Below are 25,266 nucleotides of genomic sequence, written 5' to 3'. Positions count from 1 at the left end.
TATGGCTCTCTCTCTCACACACAAACATTTACACAGAGAGTGAGGCTAAACTGTTTCATTTAGCTTCTTCCCAAGCTTAAAACCTGATCTGCAGTGGATGGGCACTAGGGAAGATTACAGCTGAACGGAACCACAGGAGTGCTATCTTTTACAGGTAATTACTCAATTATCAGTAAACACTGTCGCCGGAGACACAATGCCTTAGAGGGGATCACACAGACCGCTGAATGATGCACTTCAACACCACAACAACATGCATTCACAGAGAGGACAGCCATGTGAAGAAAGTAAAAAGTCATTACACCCACTTGTCGGTACATTCTTGCTTGATATAAGATAAGACGTGAAGGGTACACTAGGATAAAACAGCACATGCGATTTTGGCTCAACTTATTAATTCCTTTGTAGCAACAAAACCCTTGCCTCTGGTATATGTAAATGGAAAACTACTCTGCACGTACTTAACTTGAAGCAATAAAACAAGACATCTTCCTCTTATGAAATATTAAATACATTACACAGACAAACTGAACACTATCAAATCACCTCCCAGATCGGCTGTGACAGTACTGCTTTTTACCACTGGTGGGAGCTGGTAAACAGATGACATGAGGTTCCAAGGATCCCCTGCAGGTTCCAAGTCTGAAACAAATTCTTGTTTGAACAGTGCTGGGAACCAACAGTGATTTTATTGGTTTGTTTAAAAACACAGGTTAAGACACAGACAAGCCAGGTAGATAAATAGACAGATGAGTTTGCAGGGGCTGGGTGTTGTGTTACACTGATGTGGACAGAAAGGATGAGCAAACTCTGAGCCCTTTCATTAGTCTGTAAAAATGTAGGCAGAATTAACAGAGTGGACACTTGCCCTGTGACAGAGCAGTGAGATCTGAAGTTTTTTTTTTTTTTAACCTCACAGGTTTTCTTACTTCTTATTTTAGGTTGTGGTTTTTGAAAAAGGTTAGTCAGAGGGCAGCTTCTTCTACCCCCTGGAGCATGAAACCACACACACTTATACACATAACCAAGGATGGAAACCCCATACAGCGTTACCTGCCTGTGGTCCGTGGTCACACACCTGGCCTTAAGCCATGTTTCGCAGTCCTTCTCTGCGGTCCCACACACTCACCACATAGGTTAACACTCACTCAGTGAAACATGCTTCTCCACTGAAGCAGCCCTGCAGGCCTTCAAAATCTCTCCTGAGACAACCTGCCGTGAGGTAATGAGGAATTAGAGGGGAGGAAGGAGGTCTCCTGAAGATTTACAGGTTTTAACTCCTATTACTGTCACCCAGGAAGAGGTACAGGCCTGTGGCTATCAATAACAACAACAACAACCACCTCCTAACCAACACAACACCACGTTAAAAAAAAATCTTAATGTGTAAGTCCATCATACACACTAACCTCTTAATGGTCTATTAAAAGTAAGCTGTTAGCAAATCAGCGAATCTGCAAATCTGCGCCTATATTTATAAATCTCTTAATATGTGTCTAAATACCAGTACTGAGGAACATACCATAGAGGGTTTTTCCTTTTCTATGTTTTAAACTGCACAAAGTTAGAAAATGAAAGCAGCATTTCAGCATGTTTCCTTATTCTTGTACAGTAAAAACTTCATTCCGGATATTGATTATGACATTTTCCATAAATCTTATGTAATAAACAGTAAACATAAAAATAAAAAAATGTACATATTTCTTACTTTCAAAACTGAGTAAGCAAACAATAAAGCAGTAGATAGTATATTATTATTATATTCTTTCATTCAAAGTGGAGAAAACAAAAGCTATTTAAAACATAATTCTTGGCATTTCGGCATTGGTATGTTGCTGTTCGTTACCTATAATTGTAATACGCCTGATTTCAATCAGTGTGTTTTCACACAGGGCTTGTGTGACAAACTTGTGTGGCCACTCCTCATTCCAGTTTGCTTCTCCCAGGAAGGAGCAGGTACATAGTCTGAAATTAGTTTGATCTCTTTGCTTGTTTGACTTCACTGACCTCTTATCTAATTTTTCCATGTTTTTTTTCAACAATACACACAACTGATTCTCCTTTCCCAACACTTCTTCATCAAGGTACATTCAACATCTTACCAAGCCATCAAAGTTGTTGGCGGTAAGAAATCCTTCATAATGGTTACATCAAAGTCAAAAACTTGATGCTGTGATACGCAGACAACACAATTACCAACTACACAAGCACTCATAAAGTAAGAGTGGGTGTTTTGGATCAGTTTTGCAACTGTACCAAGAGCAAAGGGACCCAAAACTGGCTCGCTGATATAATCAGGGGACAAAAAAGATAAGCAGCGCCTCTGATTAAAAGTTAAGGAGAGAGACGGATACTGGCAAGACGAACCACCCAAAAATAACTACAAAAGAGCCCTTGGATGTGATATTTGCAATGCCTCTGTGATGACAGGCTGCGCACTGTACAACCACAGACGTCACCATCAACCGAACACAGGCACACAGAGTCTGACTCACTCAGATGTCAAGAAAACAACCTCAGCTTTAAAAAGTGTGCTCTGATTCATATGATAAAATGGCCGTCCTGCCTTAACTTCTGAAGGGGTGATACCTTAAGCTTCTGAGATCATAAACACTTTTCATAAACACTGGCTGATTAAGGCACAAAAACTGAGCATATGCACGTTTCTATGGGACACAGTGTGGGGATGCACACTGACAATGACTGATGTTGAATGACAGATAGGAGGCTCCCTCTCTGTTAAGACAATAAGGCCAGCCATCTAACACAGGGGCCCCCATGTTCAGCGGATGGGCTTACACCCTGGGCAGGTATGTGCCGTGCAATTACAAGACTAGCTCAGAGCATGCAATAATCAGTAGGTGCTGTACCATTAAATATGGGGGGTGCAAACAACTTTTACAGAGAGACCACTAGTGTTAGGTGTCGAGATTTACTTCACCCTGACTAATCCCTCCCCCCTCCCCCCGCACCGCTTTGCATCCACGCAGAGGTGTTCTCCGGGACCAGACGAGGATGATCCTGTGCGTAGCATGACATGGTGGGTGTGCCCTTAGCATGGGAGAATGTGTGTAGGTGTGTTCATGGTTTTAAAAATAGGCCCAAGAGAGAACTGACAAACTGAACGCATGTGTGTGTGTGTGTTTATGTTTGTGTCAAGTAAGAGCGTGTGAACGTGGCTCGGTCGTGTCTCAGTCTGACACGTGGCATGACAGTCTGTGACGGCTCCATCATCAGACCTGAACGCAGAGGTGGCAAGAATGTATGTATGTATGTGTATGTGTGTGTGTGTGTGTGTGTGTGTGTTTGTGTGCCTCTGCACACTGAACAGTCTAAGGCACTCATGCGCAGCAGATGCATGAGGATATAAAGTATGCTTACATGCTCGAAAACACATATTAGAGATATGCGTGATTTGTGTGTGTGCGTGCGTGCCTGTGTGTGTGTATGTGTGTGTTCAGCCATGTCTGCAGGGTGAGGTGGAGGCTCAGCTTTGGCAGCAGGTCTGGCACGTCTTTCAGGCCCAAACCTGCAGAGGAGCGAGAGAGGGAGAGGGAGAGAGAGAGAGAGGAGAGGCAGAAAGCAAATAGGTGTGAGAGTCCGCCTGCCTTCATGTGATATGTTTCACTTATACCTCACCATCGCTAAAAGCTCCGAATACAGGTCCAGTCAACCTAATACTGCGTCCCATTTTTAAAATTGGGATAAAGTCATTAATGTGCCGAACAGCAGGGTGCCAAAAATGACATCACTTTAAGTTCCTAATTTACAGAAATGAGTTCCTATGTATCTCTACACACTTCCACTTCTTGTTCGCATCCATCTGGATGTTTAGATTCACTTCCACACACTCTTTTTACCAAGGAACGCGCAGGGCACCTTTGTTTTGCTTTTCCATGTCAGCCAGGCGCATCACCTCTTGATGAACACATTGTATTCCAGCAGTCACGCGGTTTAGGAATGAGTACAAAATGCATTTGTGGTGCTCTTCAAAAAAAAAAAAGAAAGAAGATTCAGTCATCCACACAGCTCTGCTTGTATTTTGATTCAGCCTCATTTTACTATATCAAACATGCTGCCATCAGTATCACCTGGCTGGGCCCCTCAGTCATTAAGCTGGTTTAAGCGTAGTGTGATCTAGATTATAGGTTACATTTTCAAATTAAGTCAAAGTTCTGCTGCGGATATTGTTAGATAAAAGGATTTCCTGAATAATATCCAGATAATACCTACACCTACACGAGAACACTTCTAAAGAGAGTATGTGTTCCCCAGGGCAGTAAATCACTCTACATTGTGACCACGGCACAAAAATGACATTGGAGAGTGTATCAACTCCATAACCTCAAAGGAAATCTCTATTCAGCAGCAATAAAAGAACGCCTTAGCCCACTATCGCTGTGGGGCCAGTTACAGAAAGAGAGAATGGATTAAGAGAGAAAACAGAGAGGAGAAAAGTGGAGAGTGTACAGGTGAAGTCCTATGGCTATGGAGGTTTGCTCAGCTGTGCGGTATTCTTTTCTGCGCCCCACCCAGTAACCAAAGGCCTGGATATCTTTCCATTTCACTCTTTTCCACCCTCCCTCTCTCCATCTCTCCCTCTCTCTCTCTCTCTTTCATATTTGCACAGGTGAGAGGACAGCAGTCCAATAAGTGTGGGTGGGAGACTTGAAAGTCAGGTTTGCCCGGCTGGTGGAAGGAGTTCACCTGTGGACTGTGGATGGATGGAGATCTGATGGGGGAGGCCCAGCCTGCCTTTTGTCTGGAGAGACAGACAGCAAACACGCAGACACGTAAAAAAAAAAAAAATGGAGGAATTCTCACAATGACCGATTCACTCAAAAGATCATCAGTCATAATGATGTGTAACAAAGGTGCAGGAGTAGGGGGCAACGACTGTATCGCCAGCCCCAAGTGAGGAGTGGCAGCACGAAGAGCTCAAACCTGTCAGACACAAGTGAGTTGAGAAAGACACACAAGGACAACTGAAGGGAGGACAGAGAGCAGTGAGGCAGGTGGAGCAGCGGAGGAGTCATAAGGGTGGGGAGGTTTTTGCTCCGAGGGCCAAAAGTTCAGAGCGAGGCAGAGCAAGCAGGTAACCCTAGCCACCATGTGCCAGAGTCTCACGTGTTCCCCCTCATTGTCTGAACAGGCCGAAGCTCGGGTTTCTGGAGCACAGAGAGCTTCCTGGGAGCCGAGGTCCGAGCACCACCAAAACCCACCCACCTTACTCAACCGTCTCAGACCCCTTCGCCCCACCCTGCGAAGGTAAACGCACACACACAATGAGCAAACACACGCATAATGTGTCAACACATACACATGTGAGCATTAGGCAAACACAGGAGTACACACTCAAGCCTGAGAAACTCGTCTTTATCGTGCAAGCACAAGGAGACACGCACAGAGCTGCTCCAACCAAGTGGGAAAATACAGTACAGTTGCTCCAAATCAAAGCGAGGCCTTTCTTATTAGGGAGAATTATGAGGAGCCACTCAACGCCTCTCCATGAAAAAAAAAAAAACATACAGCCCATGTGATATAATGGTGGCAACTGGAGGAACGAGTCGTAAATCACCATAATTACCATTACGCCCATGTCAAGAGAGTCTCGCTCAGACACATGGAGCGGGATTATCAGACATGAGGATATGTACACCAGAGGCAATTCCTCCCCCCCCTCACCACCCCAGGATCTTTGTCTGATTCATAACTTAGTCAGTTGAGATGTTAGTCTCCAGCATCCTCTGTTATTGTTGGGTTTTTATCAAGTCACATTTGTCTATATCAAAGTCCTTAAAGTGTTATTTTCTTAAAATTGTTGTTGTTTACATATTGTTGGAGTTTTGATCAGACTGCTTTCCCTTCTCTGGCAGAAGTATTTGAAATCCTCCCTCTACATGCCACACACACACACACACATCTCTGACTGGAATTTATAGCTTTCTAAAATCTTGTTTGCTTTTTCTATCTCTCTGTCTCTTTAGTCACTATCTCTCTCTCATCCACTGCAAGGACCCAGACTTGAGGCCTGTGATCCCCGTGATCACTGAACACACAGAGCCTGGAATCACTGTGATGTCATCAGGATTCCATGAGGCCTACACAATGACCGTCTCCACGACAACATAACTCAACCAGCTATGGGTTGGAATTTGTGTGTGTGTGTGTGTGTGTCTGTGAGACCCTAAAACCCTGACCTAAAATCACACTGCAGCAGCTCCCAAGAGAGACTGTACTTTATATCAACACAAAACACCATTTATCTAACATATTCCTATTAAAACACATCATAAACTACATCTCTGACTTCTAAACTAGACATGGTATCACATCACATACCGCTGTTATTCCCATAACGATTGCATAGATACTGATAGATAAGCCAGTTTCTCTCTGTGGGAGGTGATGGGCCCTGCCTCTCCAGCCACTGGTCACTCCCTGATTGCTGCTGACAAGGTGCTCAAGCGAATGATCCCCCACTGGGAGAACAAAAGACCCCAGGAGTTGCATACATAGGCCACAGTAGGTGGGAACCCTCCCTCGCAGGTACATCTCACCTGATCAGCTCATGAATGTACGAGTATCGTTATATCTGGAGAGGGGAAAAATGATCAGGGAGGAAATTTTAAAAATGAGCCATTGCCATTACCAGAGGGAACAGTTACGTGAAACAGGATCTTTGGAGAAATTATGCCAAAAGCAGAGAGACAAAACAAAGGACAAACTGTTACAAGTCTAAATTGAATGAACACAGGACTCCTTATAGAACAGAATTTATGACTGGATTATCCTGGTGAAATAAAGTGAATTAAATTGAATTACTGTTATTGTTACTTAATTACTGTAATGAACCACTGTAACAGCATATGAAATACTAGTGAAAAATAATGTTCCCATTAATAAAGACGTGTCTTAAAGTGTCTCAAAAAGCTGTGACACATCCTCTACTGAATAAATATAAGTGAATAGATGTGGCCAGATGTGGACAAAATTAAGTTGATTAAATGTACAGTGATACAACAACTAAAATTAAGGCCACAAAAATAAACATGTTAACAGCCTTCTAATACAGTTATCAAAGATGGAGCATAACAATGTTCAATGCTATGGGAATCGACTATTTTGGCAGGTGTCCCTGTTTTTTGTCCACCACCTGTATTTCTTCTGCTCTTCCAAAAAGTACCACAGCTTTGGGTGAAGTCTGGTTTTTCTCTGCATTTTGGAGGCTCTACAGAGCCCCGGGGTGCTGTGTGGAGGTGTGAATGCTAACATGTCTCAATCTGTATGCCACATAGAAAAAACAATCCATGCTAATCTGCTGCCACAGACAGGAGTCCAGTTAGGCCAATCAGGAGGGGAATCATCTGGAGTGGAGAGGGCTCAGAGAAGCCTAGATCAGGGCCTTGATTGCAGCAGGGTGATTTACAGCCGGAGAACAATGATGGCTGCCTGGGTCAGCACTGATGGAGGGGCTCTGACTGCACCGGCACAGACAGTACAAACTCAACTGACATTCATGTGCTGATGTGCATACATGCATGAGCACACGTGTAGGCGCGTATACACACACACACTTTGTGTTAGTCACAAAGGTAAAGGGGATCGACCTTGCCAGGTTTACCCTGTGACCTGCGCATGCCCCCGAGGCTTGCATTTGACCCGCTGCATTTCACTAACAACACAGAAACCAAAACAACTCAGCAAGCTACTTCCTATGAACTCAGCACAGATAAAACGGGAAACTACCTTTGCCCTGCAGTGGCGTATGTAAATACGACGGGAAAGGCTGAGGTTTGCATGAATAAAAGAAGGGGGGTGGGTGGGTGCAGATGTTAAGTGTGCATATGAGGGGACCAGGAGAGAGAGGCAGGGAGGAGGGGAGGTCACCATTAAGAGTTTTCTTTAGAGCATCCCCTTTGATCTGCCCTGTCATTTTTTAGGAAAGAGGAAGGACCACGAGGGACGAAGGTTCTCTTCAAAGTGGCTTCACAGGCGCTGGCAGCATCCGCACATGGGTGGTGCATCAGGTCATTTTTGGCAACAACAAACAGATTTGATGCTGTCAGTGAGAGACTCTGCAACATCACCCAAGATATAAGTTACACCAAACAAAAAAAGCAAATTTAACCTATATTATAAGGCACTTACATCACCTCCCATTGCTATTGACAAGGTACAAAGGATGATAATTAACCTCATTTAAATGCATGAAGCTAATACATGGAGAGAATGGCAATATAAGCAAATAATATAATACATGAGTAAAAAATAAATAAATAACAATTCTACAATTATCAAAGTTTCCAACTGAAATTTTTTTAAAAATCCCATGACGCCTCTCATTGCAAATGCAATAATATCCTGTCATCTGATTTATTGTTCAGCGGTCATTTGTTAAAACACAAGAGATGCTATTAATGATCAAGTTATAGGCAGCAGAGCTTTAAAAAGAGATTTAAAGGCCAATAAACAGATATAGTATGATTGCTACTGAAAGTGCAGAGGTGCCTGTTTTAAAGCGGATCTGCTCCTACTTGCATCTGCAGGAGATATATTGGTATTAAGAAAGAGTTAATTCAGGGTTTGTCTCGCGTGTTTTTAAAGTGGCCGCACTGTTGCCCCAGGTCCTGTGTGGGAGTTGAGAGGCTGGCTTTTACGTGCGATGCTACACAGACGAGATTGCTCTCAGCTTCTAGAATAGGCAGGTGAGTACATGTACATGCCCCCCCCCTCCCAAAACACACACACACACAAGCACTCACTTATACACATTCACAAACACAGATACAAAGTCATAGGTCACACAAACTCGTTTAAAGAGCTGTCCAAAGTGTTAACTGGATATCAGCAGGGGAAAAATCTCTATATTTTATATATATATATATATATATATATATATATATATATATATATAATATAGATTGTTTTTCCTGAAATGTTTATTCTAAAGTTTTATGTTACTTGTGAGTAGAATAGAGAATTCCCCGTCTGTTTTGTAAATATCTGACAGTGATAAATGGGGCTTATAGGACATCCCTGACTAATGACAGAGATTGGAAACCATGACTACTGTTGGCAAATACATCCTGTTTTAGACCTTGGGGGCATGACTCATAACACCAACACCTAATAGTTTGAAGGTTCAGTTGTTGTAGGTTCTCTTCTTTCTTTTAAACTGCTGGGAACCGAAGGGCAACTTCCAGCGGCCCGCGTACTGTACACCCCCAGAGCCAGGGGGCAGGGAGGCCTGGTGAGGGTGAGAAGGCAGTTTTGGGGGGGGTGGGGGGTGTTTTAGGGTGCCTAGAGTTTTTGGGGCTGAGTGGGTCTATTTAGCCCCCAGCAGATTGCCCCCCTACCCCACCACCACACCACCACCCCCTCTCTCTTTCCCTCCCCTCCTCCTCCGCCACCCCCCTCTCCTCCCCCTGGCTTTGTGTGCCCTGAGCCTACTCCTCCCCCTTTTGTCACCCGGGCATTCCGCTTTGGTTAGCACACACAATGGGCGCTCAGTGCTCACCCTCCTGACACTGCATTCTGCCTGTGCACCAGGGAGTGGGCACGGGAGGGGGAGGAAAAGGGGGTCCAGGGGGGAGAGGGGAAGGGAGGTTGGGGTTGGGGGGTTGGGGGGGGTTAAAGGATGACAGCAACTCACCCCATGTGACCAAAATGCCATCAAGTATCAACTCCCCACCCCCCCACCCCAGCGCCCCCTTCCCCTTTTTTCAAAGACCAATCGTCTAATTTCACCCATCCATACAGATGGGCAGTAAAACTAGTGCCAGCAGGGCCCGGTTGGCACGGCGAAAACAAAAACTCGACTTCACTAGCCAAACAAATGAACAGGTGTCTCTTATGGCTGACTGGTGATGTGGAGCTCTGCCCTCGTCTAGATTGCTTCTCTATGCGCTCAGCTACATGTGCGTTCCCCTTCATCTTTACGCTGCCATGCAAACATAAACACAGAGACGCATTGGAGTCCAACAAGGGCAGCTTCGTTTCCAGTCTGTACAGATATGACTCTCTCTTAATGGAACTCAAAACAAACACAACAGTACACCTGGAAGTATCTCAGGTGCGGAAAGTTGAGAATAAACTTACGGAGCATGTAACTTATTCACTGACAGGAAATTTAATTCCTACTTAAGAATAGCAACCAGTGGAGTGCAAGAGGATGACTGGGTCTGTATATGTGTGTGTGGCTGCAGCTCAGAGGCTGGTGGGGGGTTAGTTTGAGTTTCAAAGACCCTGCTTGTTCGCCCATATTTCACACCACAGTGACATCTTAAAGCCTAGACAGGCCTGGTTGCTTTGCCCTCTCTTTTACTTTCTGAGAAAAAAGGGGAATTGGGATGTAAGGGAGGGGGTTACTGAAATATATGCAAATGGTCCCCCAGAGGGGATACGAATTTTATGGGTTTAGAATTTAGTTCAGCCAACCTGAATAATCAAATGTGGGAACAAAAAAAAAAAAAACAGCCCCCCCACCCCTCCTCACTCCGCCACCATCCCACCACCACCACAACTCCATACCTCGAGCTTCACTCCCCCCCCCAACCCCAGGCCTCATCTCTGTTCCCTCCTGCCAGGTCCTCACATGAGAGGAGCTCAGTACGTCCAAAACTCTTATTAGGATCTCCTTACGGGGCAGGGGAAGGGAAGAGAAATGAGGGGAGAGAGGCAAAAGAAGAGGAGGAGGAGGAGGAGGAGGAGGGGTTTTGAGGAAACGAGAAGAGGGGCTAGTGTACCTGATCAGGCAGAACTGCCGGGCTCCTGATTACGACACCATTTTCTCAGCAGGCTTCCCAACCTCATCCTGCTTCTGTGAATATGGAGCATAGGGCCAGCCAATCCCCACAGCGCTCCCTCTCATCTAATGGCAGAATTAAGACCGTTTAGAGTGATTTCCTCTGCCTTCATGGTCGCACTCTAAAAGAGCTGAATCTTTTTTCCCTTTGCAGCGATTTACAATGTGGGGGGTCTGGCATGCAATGGGTGAGAGAAAAGTTCTACATGACTGAACATAACATTACAACAGGTGGGGAATTGAACAGAGACTCCGCAGAACATGGCTGAGAACAATTTTATTTCACCTATACATTCTCTTTATACCGAACCACTATTTCAGTTTGGTCACTTTTGTGGCACACTTGCCTTCATGTGGATTTGTGATTATAAAACCAGCTTCCCTGGGGAACCAAGGTCAGAACGAGAGCCTGTATATCCCTATAACTGTGCAAATTTTGGACACCTACATCAGTGTTACAGGTCAGGGTGTCAGGGTTTAAAGTCTGGTATTTTATTTTTTTTTTTTTTGTTAGAAAAGACCAACAACAGGTTAGTCCAACTCTCAACATTTTCCTACGTTCCTACCTTGTCTGTCGCACTTGGTTTTGGTCTATTCATTGAATTTGTTGACAAGAAAAAAATAGCTAATATCACCAGCTGTTTCCTTTAATGACACATTGTGTATGTGCATTAGAAAAAAGCATTGATCTATTTTGTTTTCAATCCAGCTTGTAAAACACATTTTACTGTTGAACATCAGTCTAATCCTTAGTAAAAAAAGTTTTAAATCTCCAAATTGCTGATTTTTTCCACATAAACTACAGAATTAGGTGTTCCTCTATTAAAAAAATTTGTCTGTTCCTTAAACTTAATTTATGTCCTAAATGAACTTTGACAAGTTGATATTTTGGAGATTCATGGTCCTCATACAACAGCAGAGATTTGTTCATTTTACATACGTGAGGCTCCTACATGGAAGTAAAGCATGCCAAGGGTTGGAAGCTGATCATGTGTCAGATCAGACTGATTCACAATGACTCTAACCCAAACAGTGTGCAAATCTGGACACAAATCTGCTTAAACTCACTCCTTCTGTGTCAAACTGCATCACATCAAGCCCATCACTGCGGAATATGGCATAGCACCATATCAGGCGACCACAGTTCAGCTTGAACCTGTTGCTTTTGTATTTCCCATGCTGTCTAATGATTCCCCCACTTTTTCCTCCAACCTCCAGTAGACAAATCCTTCAGCTTTATTGCCCAGACTCAAGGGCTGCAGGTGCACGGGCCACAAAAGGGAGAGAGGGAGGGAGTTGGGGGTGGGGGTGGGGGGTAGAGGAGGAGATGGGAAAGAGAATGGTCAGTCAGGAGATAAGAGAGGAAGGAACAGAGCCCCCCTACCCTGGTTTAACCTCTACACCCACCCCCTCCTACCCCCTCACCCCTGCCTCCATCCCCAGCCCCGTCACTACCCTGCAACACCTCTCTGTTTTGCTCCACTGCCTTGCCACACGTGAGAGGAGTGCAAACTGCGAGTGGTGCCGCCTGGCGCTACCAGGCCTTCCTGGGTTAGTGTGTGTGTGAGTGTGTGTGTGTGGCAGGGGACAAGGGGACAGGCGTGGCAGAGTGGCCATGTGGCGGGACCGGCCCTTTTCTTCTAAACCAGTAGAGGAGCAGTAATGACTATGAGCTACAGCTGTGCCCACTGAGGCTTGCCCTACCTTGCCCTGCAGTGGCCCCTCAACCTCATCTCACCATGTCGCCCTCTGCTTCTGGCCTCTGCTACTGTTAGTGGAAGCTGCAGAGTGTGAATGAATTCATCTCCACTGAAATTCTCAAAAGAGAAAAAACTTGGTCTTTGGCTTAAGAGGATACTTCATGGAGTGAGAGATGAGATGATGATGTTACTACAATAAAGCATCATATATTTACTGGGTCGATTAATCTACAGGATCTTCTTGATAAATCGATTAATCATTGGCTCTTTAAAATCCTAAAATCCTCACACTGGAAGAGGCACAGCCAGCCATTTTTTGCTTTTAAAACAGTTGATTGATCATTTAAATCATTGCTAATCAATATTCTGTTAACTGAGAAATCAGTAATTGATTAACTACTTCAGCTCTAAATGAAACAGGTCATATGACTGAACAAGTTGAACACATTAAAGTGGCTTTTGAAGAATTTAAGTTCATACAAAGTTAAGTGAAGTATGAGGTTGCAGATTTTATTTCTAAGGCCTGAGAAAGACATAAGGCCTGTACTCAGAAGGCCTAAAATTAAAGATTGTTGATTCCTTGTGTCTTTTTTAGTGTTTTTTCACTTTTTTTTTTCCAAGTGGGTACAATGAGGTGACATAACCTATATTTATATGGATCTAAAAATTTAAAGCTAGTGTGTGTTCACTATATACGTAGATCCTCTTCTTGTGATGTCTATGTGAATAGTTTCTCATAACCCTGATAGGTGTGACATGTTTTCGACAAGACACAAAAATAGATTTCATTCATTCACTATTTGCTCTCCTCTATAAATACTGGTGCCACTCAGTAGGTGTGTCATTGGGTTTTTATCACCTTTTATTACATATATATCTTCTGCAGCATATTACTTCCTGCCTATTTCTGAACAAATGGCAGTATCTTGCATTTCTTTTCTGATTCTTGAGATGAAAATGTAAACATCAGCAGAAATGGGCTCAAATCCAGGATTATCATGATGCAGAAAAAATGGAAAAGAAATAAAACCAGACCCATCATCAATGATTCTGTGAAACTGAAGGGCTGGTTTGCGGTTTAAATGAGTCAGGTTAAGGGAGGGCCTGAACAGGATGAGTAACATACATATAGAGAGGTTTACGGTGTGATGCCAATGATGAAACGTCTGTGTAACAAGGCAAATCGTTTGAAACTTTGTGTGTCAGGTCCTAGGGAGGACTTTGCTTCCACCTTTCTCCTATAATCAAAACTGACCTACTACACACATTAAAAAAAAAAATCCACTCTAGCTCTCTCACACATACATACACCGCCTATGTTACTGGAGCTGCTGTGCTGGGAACACACCCTCGAGGACAGGAATAACAGGCCACTCCAGAGCATGAGGACATCTGAGACACAGTGGCACCATACAAGCACGATGACTCTTTAACGTGTCCTTATCTCCATCCCTAATCCTCAGACGCTTCACCGTCAGCTACTGTTTACACCAACCACAAGTCAAGAGTAAAAGCAGAAAATGGACTTTCTTAATTCTGAATGACCAAAGTCCACTAGAAAGCCATTGAGGAAGGCCTCTAGTGTGGAGGGAGCCTCATATTGAATAAGGATTGAAATTTACATGACAACTTAGGAAAAATGCTTTTTTATTACTCATTCATCCTCTAAATCACTTGGCTCCCCGGCTCCTTTCCTCTGCCTCAGCTATTAAATCACCATCTTGACCCTGTGACCTGGGGCCGCAAACCATAAAGAGCCCCCTGTGGGTCAGAGGCCTGATTGTAACATTTGAATATGAAATAGACTTGGTTGGGCCTGGAAACAGCCCCATGCACTGAGACACAGGCTGACCCCCAGGAGAGAGGCCTGCCTGAGCTACCCAGGGTCTGGAGGCTCCCTCTTCTCTCAGCGAGGATTTACTTGGACTTGAGAAGGAGGGAGAGACAGATAGAGAGAGACAGAGAGAGAGAGAGAGTGAGAGGGCTGAAGTCGGGGGTGGAAGGGTGCGGGGTGGGGGTTGAAGCGGGGTAGGGGTTGAGCGAGAGTGAGGGAGAGGAGAAAGAGAGAGGGCAGACATTTGAATAAGACAAGAAGCGATTGGTGTTTGCATGACAAAGGAGCCCGCCATCTCCCCTGATTGGTGTCACAGTGCGGCACTAAAGCCATGCAGGCCCCCCGGGGTGGGGTGATGTGTGGAGCACAGGCATGTTTATGCATCCAAGGTGTGATATTAGGGAGGGATAGTGGGGGCCTGTCGTCAAGTTTCGGGTTAAGAAGTTTGTGCGCATGTTCTTAAAGGAGAAGTTTGCATTAGTCTGACTATAAATTTACAATTATAAGTGAAAATCAAATGAAAATGTTACTTTTTCTCTTTGAAGACTGTACTTGAAACTTTAAATTGAAAATGTATAAATGTTTCAATAGGAGAGGAATGCAGTGTATTCAGATTTAGGTCTTATTTTCACAGTTCTGGGCCTTTGTTTTCCATCAGTTATAAAAACATTGTACTCACTAATTGCTGAGATCTGGGAATATGGTGGCACTGTTACAACAAAGCCCAACAGGGCAAGAAACAGGAGCACTCAGGCGTTAGTTTAGCCAGATTATCTCAATCACTCACCACAGTATTTATGAGGGAAACCAAGGGTAAATGCCCCCGAAATTATGGCAATGCACTGCCACTGCAGAGAAAAAGTGGGCACACACAACTGCAGTAAGTATGGGGCATTGACGTTGAAGCAGGAAGTCAGTCAGTAAACTTTGATGGACATTTACAAAGGACAGTTTTGTGAATAATTTTACCATTCCTGTTTGTCTTGTCTTTTCCAAGTCAGTTATGGTAACCTTGAGCTAAAAAAAAAAAAAAAAAAAAAAAAAACTTTTCACTGTGCCTCCATGTTCTCTGATCCCAGCAATTAACCTGTTGAATACAATTTTACTATTAGTACTAATAGAGAAATGGCTACGTTGCAAAACAGTTGTATCCTTTAAATCTGGGTGATCTTGATCAAAATATGTTTTAGAATCATAAAAAACTGATCCAGATGAAGTTTGCAGTTGTCAGCAAAATATCATAAAGCACGGAGAACTGTATTGTCTTTCTACCTTTTTATCTCTCAGTATTGTCAATGAAAGTAAATACCAGCATGTTGCCTTGTTCTCTACCTGTAGTCCTGAATCTACTAATGATTCCGGAGAGGTGTGAAGACCACCACCCTCTCTATCCCCTGCTGGGCTGTCAGTGGAGTCGTCAGCTACCGCAGGTGGACCTCTGGCACCATCGAGTCCTGACCATCCACCTTCCTCCTGCACCCACTCCCACTTCCCCTTTCTACTTAAAGTTTGATGGGAACTGTGACAATATGAGAGGAGAGATGAGAGAGGATCATATAAGTAGGCAAATCCAGGGGCTATGAAGGGGATTTCACAGCTCAATAAGTTTGGACAATTTGTTTACAATCCCCATTATTACAGATCCCTTGGGAGTAAGTGTATGCATAAACATTGACGCATTTTCTCTAAGAGATATTGCAGATTAGCAGGGAGTTGGTCCAGTCAGGAGAACGATGCAAGAGTGGAAGAAAAACTACCGCAGGGGGTCAAAAGGAGGAGGGATGAGGATGAAGGAAGCGCGAGTGAGAGTTAGCGAGGTCACACGCTCACACTCACACAGACACACACAGAGTGTACATAAGATACACACACACACACACACACACACACACACACTGACCCCCTGCAGACAAAGCCTCCACAGGCTCATCTGGGCAGTGCTGCTGGCCCTCAGGGACACACCTCCAAGAGAGATGGCCTGACTAACTCTCCATGGCAACTAATCAATAAGTGACAGAGTCAGTCAGGACTGACCCGTAGCTGAGGGTATTCCACCTCCCCCTATGTTCCCAGGGTTATACTCCCATAAACCCCACACACACACACACACACACACACACACACAATTTGGACTGCACTAAAAGACAAAGTCACCCCCAACCTGACCAGTGCCCCCAGGAGAATAAATCTTTGCTCGTACTTTGGGTGCATTGGACAGCGTACCTTTTTTCAATATGTGCAAGTGTGTTTTGTTTTTTGTTTTTTGGAGCATGGAGGGTGTGTGTTTAGTAGGAGGGGGCAGGAGCGTGTGGGCACAGGTTACTGAATGAACACAGCTCCCAACAATAGTGATATGATCAGACAGTCTCTGATGGAGCACAGTCACCACACCGCCATTGTGTATGTGTCAATCTGTGTTGCCTCTCACTGTCCTCAACAAACACTAATCAATATCTGTGGCCTAGATGAGAGGCCTAATCTTCCCCCCTTGTCACCCCCTTAACTCCTTACCCCCGCAGTCCCACCCCGACTCTGCATTGTCTTGCAGCAATCCCATACTCTCTTCACTGTCCCTAGGCGTAGCACATACGTCGGGCACACATACACTTGGCCCCATTTTTTTCTGGGCTTCCAAGACAGGTCAGAAGTGGGGTCACAACTCTAGTTTGGCAAATTAAAAGCAACGCTACATGCTCCAGTGTTCATAGACAAAGTGATGTACACTACAGAAAGGGACCATCTGCAGCAGACACACTTTTACACACTGGAGGAGTCCAACTTGGTGTCTGAGCTCCTTAATGCACATTAGAACCAACCCTTTGTATATAATCACCCTTACAGGTTATTCAGGAAGAGGCCTTTAAATCCAGTTTCATTCTAGGTTGTGTACTTGTACATGTGTGTGTGTGGTTTTACACATCTTCCTCCGACCACAATTACAAGCGAAAACAAGTCCAAGTAAACCCCAGAAGCGCTTAGCCGAACAAAACGTCAGAGAATCCTCGTCTGAAAAACTTCTCTAAACATACAACCCAGGCAGCAGAAAAAAACTAAACAAAAAAATGAATCCTCCCATTTCAGCTTGTTCGTGTGATTTGTATTTGTTTTGTTCGGGACAAAAGAGGCGGTAATCCTGTCTCATATTTGACGAGCCTCATATTCACACACACCTGCTGGGACAAAGTAAACACACCTTCGGAGTCAGACACCTTAATGGATGACCCTCACATTAAAACCTAAGTCAAGATAAACCCTAAAGCAGGCATGTTGACATGGTAAAAGAGACGTTCCTGTTTCGGATATGACTGATGAGAAGAAGCCACATCACAGCTAACTCCTGTGCTCACTGCGTACAGTCAGCACACAGGTCACAAAACATCATGGTGACAGCGCTTGGCACTTTCTCTTTAATTTCCTCTCAATTGTAATCATATGAAACAGATCGATGGCTGATTCCCTGACATTAAAAGATTTGATTCATACACACTCCACCACGCTCTATACAGGTGCCAGGTGTTTCTAATATATCATTCAACAGAGATCTCCTGTACCAGATCAAAGCCAAAGATGTGACTAATGCAGGTTGAGAAAACCATTCTCAGAATATTAAACTCTATTAAATTCTTCAGGTTGTTTGAAAAATGATTTGGGACCGTCATTTTTAAAAAAAAGCAACTCAGGCAACTCAGGCAACTGAAAGTCTATCAGGCCTTACTTCAACTAATTTACTCTCCAGTGACAAATGCAAGTAAAGTTGCTGCTGGGCGGATGCAGTTTCTTGAGTGGCGGCATGCTTGCCTTTGAAGCATTTCCCACTCAGCATTCCTTGTGGTTGTGTAAGGCATGGCGATCCAACCACAGCTATCATTAATGAGACATTTGCATCATGAAACAAGTCGGTCGGTGCTCACATGCGTCCAGGCAAGGAGCTGAAAATTAGGGGATGGCACTTAAAAGAGTAGAGGAGAGTAGAGGTATAAGGAAAACGGTCAAATGTGATTTCTCTAGTGTCTCTCAGTGAGCAAGCGAGTGGGTGAGTGAATGGAGACTGGGGATTGAAGGGGACGGTGCAGTTGGAGAGGGATGGCTCTCAGTGGGTCAGCCCAAAAGCCCTGACCCCAGGAGGATTTGATGCCATTTTCCCACGCAGGGAGTCGACCTGAGAGGAGCTCGTTAACAACATCTGCCCCAGTTCAGGGAGATTAACCCCCACCCTCCACCCCAACCCCCGCACCTCTACACACACACACACCGCTCTGCTGTCAATCCGAGTACCTCACACGAGTCCCCTCTCCAGCTCTGGACAAGGCCTGCCCAAGCTGGACAGGCCCACTCCAGGGCCCCCCCCACCCCCACCCCCACCCTTCAGGCTCAACTCCTAAAGGGCCTCCTGGAGATCCCCAGCCAAAGCAAATCAATACAGTCCGACTGTGTCATAGGTGCAGTCCCTAACCACACTCATCTATTCATCTGTTACACTCGAAATATGTTATCTAGGTGATTTCTGATCTTCACACCAGAGGAGGTTCCAGATTTGAGTTCGAGATTACGTTAAAAGCTGTGTGCACAGCAGTGTGTTCAGAAGGTGTGTTCCTGCCGCGAGTTGCCCAGCCAGTTGAGCAGGCGAGCCAGTGATGTCACCAACGTCAACTTGTCAGCCAGATTTGTGTAATGAGTTTTTCCACTCATCACACTGACGTAAAAAGGGACTCTCGAAAACACGCTCCTTGTGCTTTTGCCACCTCGTTCACATATACTCCCACAAGACATGCAACTGGCGGGGCATGTTCTGACATAATATGAGGAGAGGGAAAAACAGGATAGACTGAAACATGGCCCATGGCACTGCTGCTGTTAAGCCAGAGCTTTGCATGCGCTGCACACACATACATAGGTGCGCAAAGATAAACTGCGGGCAGAATCCACTGGGAATCCGCTGAATCCATGTTCTACAGGGCTATAATTAGGTTAGTTTTTGGAGAGGGGGTTAAACAAACAGGGGCTGTGAGGTCATAGGCAGATGGAAGTGGGATATGCCTGCACTTGCTGAGTGGGCACAGAGCTCCACATGACAGGAGAGAGAGAGAGAGAGAGAGAGAGAGAGAGAGAAGAGAGAGAGAGAGAAGAGAGAGAAGAGAGAGAGAGAGAGAGAGAGAGAGAGAGAGAGAGAGAGAGAGGCCCTCCGGGTGCTCAGCAGGGAGAGAGCGAGGGGGAGGGCAGAGGGGGGCCGAGGGTGGTTGGGGAGCCAAACTCGGATGGCCTCACTGCCAGAACATTCAAACACAATCAATAGCTATGCACGGTCCAGGCACACACTTACACACACACACCTTCCCACAAAACACAGATTTTCACTCACTCAAATCATCAGTAGGTAATGTATGAAAGCTCTGTGCCAAATTCCCAGAGATCACACGGAGAACTGAGCTTCACCGAACAGGAACTGTAAGAAGTATTTCACTGCGGTGACGTGTTAAAAGTTTTGCATATGTTGTGAAGCAGAAACCTCAGCATTTTCTGGTTGAAAGTTAACCCACAACTCGATGTATTTATCAAAGGAGTTGTGCAGGTGAAAGCCATCCCGAGGTTACATAATTTTCCCGTAGTCTGATGAATGACTAGAAACCATCACTCTGTCCGGCCCACGGCAAACACCCCTGACACAGAGGGACAGGAAGAGAAAAGCTGCTTAATTACAAAAAAATGAGTTGGAGAGTGTGATTAGGTGACGGGTGGCTGCTGGCACGCTAGAGTGACTTAAGACCCTGTCAGTGAATGCAGGGAGGTCTAGATAATCTTTCCCTCCACAAAGGTGCGTGGGGCTAATCCAGGCTGCTGTGCTGAGCTGTGGATCAAGTCCTACAGGGAGTGTGGGAAGGCCAGCAGGACTGCCACTGCTTTCGGCCCTCTTGGTGGCCAGCGGCTTATTTATCCCAAGGTACACTGCAACAGCAGGCCGCTCCGTTCTTCCACACACACACACACACCTTTGCATAATGTGTGTGTCAGCAACAGTGAATGTGTTTAAACACCAGTTAAGTTTGTGAATGTGATGCAATTTCAGGGCAATTTGTTTTTAGAAAATAAATAAAATCTACCATGTAGATTATAGTTGCTTGGGTTATCACAAAATTTCAGTGAGTTTATCTGTGGACATCAGAAATAGTATAAAAGACTAAATGAGGAAAATGTCTTTCAACATGCATGAGTCTTTAAAGTCATCAATTACATATTTTTCTATATTTACCAAACAGAAAGTCATAAATTATATTGTAGTGGCACATCCACACTGACAAGATGAATTTACAAAACTTTTCCAGTTTCAGGCAACATCTCTTGTGCTTTAAAGGGACACATTTTCAAATTTAATCATACATTTTCTGAAAAATCTGTGACTTAGTCCTTTTTTTTTTTTTTTTTTTTTTTTACTGTGAAGTGATCCGACACTCATCCTGTTTCTTTATTTGTTTCAGTGTTATATATTTAGCTTCTTGAATTTATTTATTTAAAAGAAAAACAGAAATGATCCGAGTGAATTCTTTGACAACATATGAAAATCACATTCTAACCACCTGAGCTAACTGAGGCAACAAAGTGATAACAGCCCTTGGAGTTAAAATACTCAGGTCTGTTTTCACCAAGTACAAGTAGTGGCATAAGTGACTGAACTGGGTGAACCTAAGGAAGGAAAAGTATTAGAAGTTCATTGAGGAAAAGACAAATACAGCCTTTCGTCGGCTATATATAAAGTAATTCAGAAAGTGAAATACGATGAAATGAGACAGTTTTAATTTTCTACAAAAGTAAATTCTAAAACTAATGAGCCTGTTAAAAAAATATTTACAAGAAATTTCAGATACAAACTCCAAAGGCCTGAGGATCATTTAGACAAATATTTTAAAAGATACAGGAGCTGTTTTTTGTCCAGAAAAACAAATTTCTTTTTTTTTTTCAGCACATCTTTAAGAATTTGAGGACCAAATTATTCCCATAGAAGCTTCTCCACAAAGAGAAAGTGAAAATATCACTGTGCCTGTGTTGTTTTGAATAAAATAACTGTTGTGAACATGCATCTTTAAAATGTAAATTTCAGCTGTTTGGTCTGTGCAAAATTGTCATTGTGAAAATGACAGATTACCAGTGTGTTGAAAGATCCTTCCACATTACCTATAAAATAGCCACTTTTCAATTTTAGGCTCCCTTGGGAGACAAGCCTGCACCCCAGACATTAAAAAAAACCAAACAAAAAAACAAAAAACAAACCTTGTATTACACACAAAAAGACAGAGTCACAAAATCATGTTTTGTACAAATTTATTCAGCATTTAAGAATAGAGGATGGTCTTAAAATATGTAGAAACGTCAGTTTAAATAAACCTTTTCGTTCAGGATAATGAGTAAACATGACACTGTCAAAAAACCATCACAGAACAGAACATTTTTTTACAAAAACAAACTTGAACATTTTTTTCACGTGACAAAACATCGGGTTCACAAGCTAAAAAAAAAAAAGAAAGAAAGAAAAAAAATCTTACTATAAATAAAACTTGCGTTTGCGACCCGCACAGTCTTAACATTTCATTTTAACCTAGGTCATGAAGGGGAGAGCAGGAGGAGGAGGAGGAGGAGGGAGGGAAAAGAAAGACTACAAAAATTTGGACAGTCGAGGACAACTGACATTCTACAAATTAAGTGTAAACATTTATGTACCAGCTTTCCATCCAGCTTTTCTGAAATACACCAACCTCTTCACGAGGCCACATGCCTTTTCATAGAGAGAAAATATGGCATTATTTAAAATATAGAAGTCCAATTCTTCTACATATGTTGATTGCTTATACTTGTGATAAAAAGCCTCTTTGCAATGCATTTTTACTCTGATGGGCTCAACGTTCACTTTCGATCCCTTTTAAAATTCATTTATGTACCAACTCTCCATTCCAGCATTTCTGAAATACACCAACCTCCTCATGAGGCCAACTCAAAAGATAGTGTGATTAAGTTGTTTTTGAACAAAAACTGTTGAACGTTGTTTCTTTAGCAACCAAAAAAAGTTCAAGTATCCGAAGTACTTTTTTTTTTTTAAGTTTGAAGTCCTTTCTTTTTCTGTTGCTTTCAGATGTGGGTGAGAGGTAGAGTCCCATTGACGCCAGTCCCTGCGGTCTGATAGTGCGGATGGACGCTGTGTAACCGGCTGCTCTGCAGGGAGGAATGCTCCGCGCTGTCCCCGCCGGGAGGCAGGTACATGCTTATCATATCCCTCAGGTCCCCCAAACACGCCCGCTGAGAGTGGGACGTGATGGCCGGCGGCGGTGAGCTCGGCTCGGTCTTGCACACGGACGCCATGGAGCTCAGTCCCATGGCGCTGGTGGTCTGCTGCGTGTACGCCGGAGACATGCTGTACGTGGAAGCCGCGTTCATGTAGGTCTGCGCCGAGGACATCATCGGGTACTGGAGACCCGCCATCTCGTACCGGTGCATCTGCTGGATCTGGGGGCTGTTCATGCTGTGATGCTGAGGGTAGGCCAACTGGTCCTGCATGAGGGAGTACGCGCTGTTCGTCCAGCCGTTCATGTGCGCGTAACCGTCCATCCTCTGCCCCACCGACACCGAGTTGTTGACGGCGTTGGCTCCCGGCGGCAACAGTCCCCCGGGCAAAGAATACTTGTCTTTCTTGAGCAGGGTCTTGGTCTTCCGACGGGGACGGTATTTATAATCCGGATGCTCCTTCATGTGCATAGCGCGTAGACGCTTGGCCTCGTCGATGAATGGCCTCTTTTCTGCGTCGGTCAGAAGTTTCCAGTCAGCGCCGAGCCGCTTGCTGATCTCAGAGTTGTGCATTTTGGGATTTTCTTGAGCCATCTTCCTCCGCTGTCCCCTGGACCACACCATGAAGGCGTTCATCGGCCGCTTCACCCGCTCCTGGTCGCTGGCACTGTTGTTCTTTGCGCCCGGCGCCGAGCCCGAGTTGGACTGCGGGAGCGGGGTCTTGATCTCGGTTTCCATCATGTTATACATTCAGGCGGCTTTTAGTGTTCACTCACAGGCACATAAAAAAAATGAAAAAGTTCGCCAAAACAGCGCCTAAAGTCAAAGAGGTAGAGGTACTGACCAGTCTCATAAGAAGATGAGGGGGGAAAAAAGTTGTGCCCCAAGAGGCAAATGCGTCTGCAGGTGCTTCTGGTTTCTCTCCGCTCAAAGCTGCTCTGTCCCCCACGGCTCTGAAACAGAAGTCTGTAAACTTGTTCGCCAAGCTCATCTGTTAATAGGCCTAGTGGCCGGACCATGTGATGCGGATTGACAGCATGACAATGAGGAGCGGGCGACCAATCAGCGCGCGGCACCGCGTAACCAACCGGAGCACATCAGCGCTGTGTTTTGGTTAGAGGAGGAGGGGAGAGGTAAAGTTTTAAAAACAGCAGCGCAACCTGATCGCAAAAACATATTAAGCGATTTATAACCTTTATGATCCGATAATGAAGATGGAAACGCAGCCGATTTGGTTTTTGTTATTGAGTGGTTGTTGCCTGATCGCATCAAAATCATTTTTGGCGCAAAATAAAGCCAAAATAGCTGCTTTTGTGAGCAAATTTCTGCATTTTGGGTTGAGTAAAACTGAATGTCAGAGATGCAAAAATAAATAAACAGCTGTAACGATTTAGGAGAAACACGTAGGCTATGCTTTAAATAAAACCAAGAGTACAGGCTATTTAGTATCTGTATGTTGCAGGGAAACAGGAGACTTAAGGGATCAGTGTCAGTCAATTAATTACAGAGGCGGATCCCAACAGGCCAAAACCGAGTTAAAATGAGCGCAAATACTTGAAGTAAAAAAGTGGAATATTGGAATAAAATGTGCCCTTGGGAGACAAACATCCTCTCAACTCTCCCTGCTGTCAAACACGCTTTTGTTGCTTTTCTTTAATCACAATTCCACAAAATATTATTTTGCCAACATGGAAGAAAAGGCTTATTTTTTTATTTATTTATTTATTTATTTTGGGGGGGATTCCAGTGCTGCCAAAACCTTCAACAGACAGATATCTTTTGTCAAAATAGATGGCCTTAAATTTTTTCCCTAGGACCTTTATGGACCACCTGCTCGGAAGTTTTTTTTTCCTCTCAGGAGTTTTGTTGTCTCTTTCGCGCAGTAAAAAAAAGGCCACAACATGAATTTCTTTTACACAACTGGAAGATAAAACTTGGTTGAGAGATGGAATGAATTAACTTTCTTTTAAAAAAAAAAAAAAAAGAAAAAAAAAAGGGGGGGGGGGGGTAATGTGTAGAATCATTTCCCATAAGAATACATGTTGCTGAAATAAAATAGAATAAGGTTGATGACTACACTATCATAAAGGTGTGATTTAAAAATACAAACAAATAAAATGTCAGAGGCGAGTAAATCATAGACTGACCGTCCTTGTTTTCTGAATGCTTAATTCCGGATGAAATGAATGACACGTTAATGTGGATGTTTCTGAAGTGCTGCAAAACTTTAATACATCAACGACCTCTTGTGGAGGGGACGGGCCATCTCTTTAGTCCCTGGGGGGAAAAGTTTAGTCTGAGACTCTCTGTCATTACAAACCGCTCTCTCGGTCATGTGAGTAACTGCTCATCGCTTAAAGAAAAGAAAAAAAATCGAACTGTTTGCTGACTTGTTTTCTCTCCGAGGTGTTAACGGTTATTAAAATGATCGGGGTCGTCATTTGCATGTGTCTCCTTAACAAACGACCTAAAATCGCCGGGCCTCGCCGTCCTTCAGAGCGATCGCTCGCTCGTTCGCTCGCTCGCTCCACAGGGCAAAACATCACACCTGCTAATGATCACGAACGAATCGCCCATCGAAAACAACTATTAACACCTCAGTATTTAGATGAGCTCTGCGGGGATCGTTGTGATATGTGCATTCCCCCCAGCGCGTT

General features: G+C 44.2%; 1 protein-coding gene and 1 long non-coding RNA gene across 2 annotated transcripts in view; both read right to left on the bottom strand.

Annotated features, from left to right (window-relative positions):
* Positions 1-395: 395 nt before the first annotated feature.
* LOC108872622 (uncharacterized) overlaps positions 396-25,266 on the bottom strand; it is a 41,889-nt gene continuing 17,018 nt past the window's right edge. Inside the window, exon 4 of the long non-coding RNA XR_001959253.2 lies at positions 396-3,529. This is a non-coding gene — a long non-coding RNA (uncharacterized LOC108872622). The remainder of the gene's footprint in view (positions 3,530-25,266) is intronic.
* Positions 21,639-23,594, bottom strand: sox3 (SRY-box transcription factor 3). Its single transcript, XM_018660432.2, has one exon. It carries the CDS (start codon positions 23,357-23,359, stop codon positions 22,457-22,459), a length of 903 nt encoding a protein of 300 aa, XP_018515948.1. The 5' UTR covers positions 23,360-23,594; the 3' UTR covers positions 21,639-22,456.

Source organism: Lates calcarifer, linkage group LG8, assembly GCF_001640805.2.
Source record: "Lates calcarifer isolate ASB-BC8 linkage group LG8, TLL_Latcal_v3, whole genome shotgun sequence".
NCBI lineage: Eukaryota > Metazoa > Chordata > Actinopteri > Centropomidae > Lates > Lates calcarifer.
Note: the sequence above shows the minus strand (reverse complement) of the source record. Positions and strands in the feature narration are given on the sequence as shown.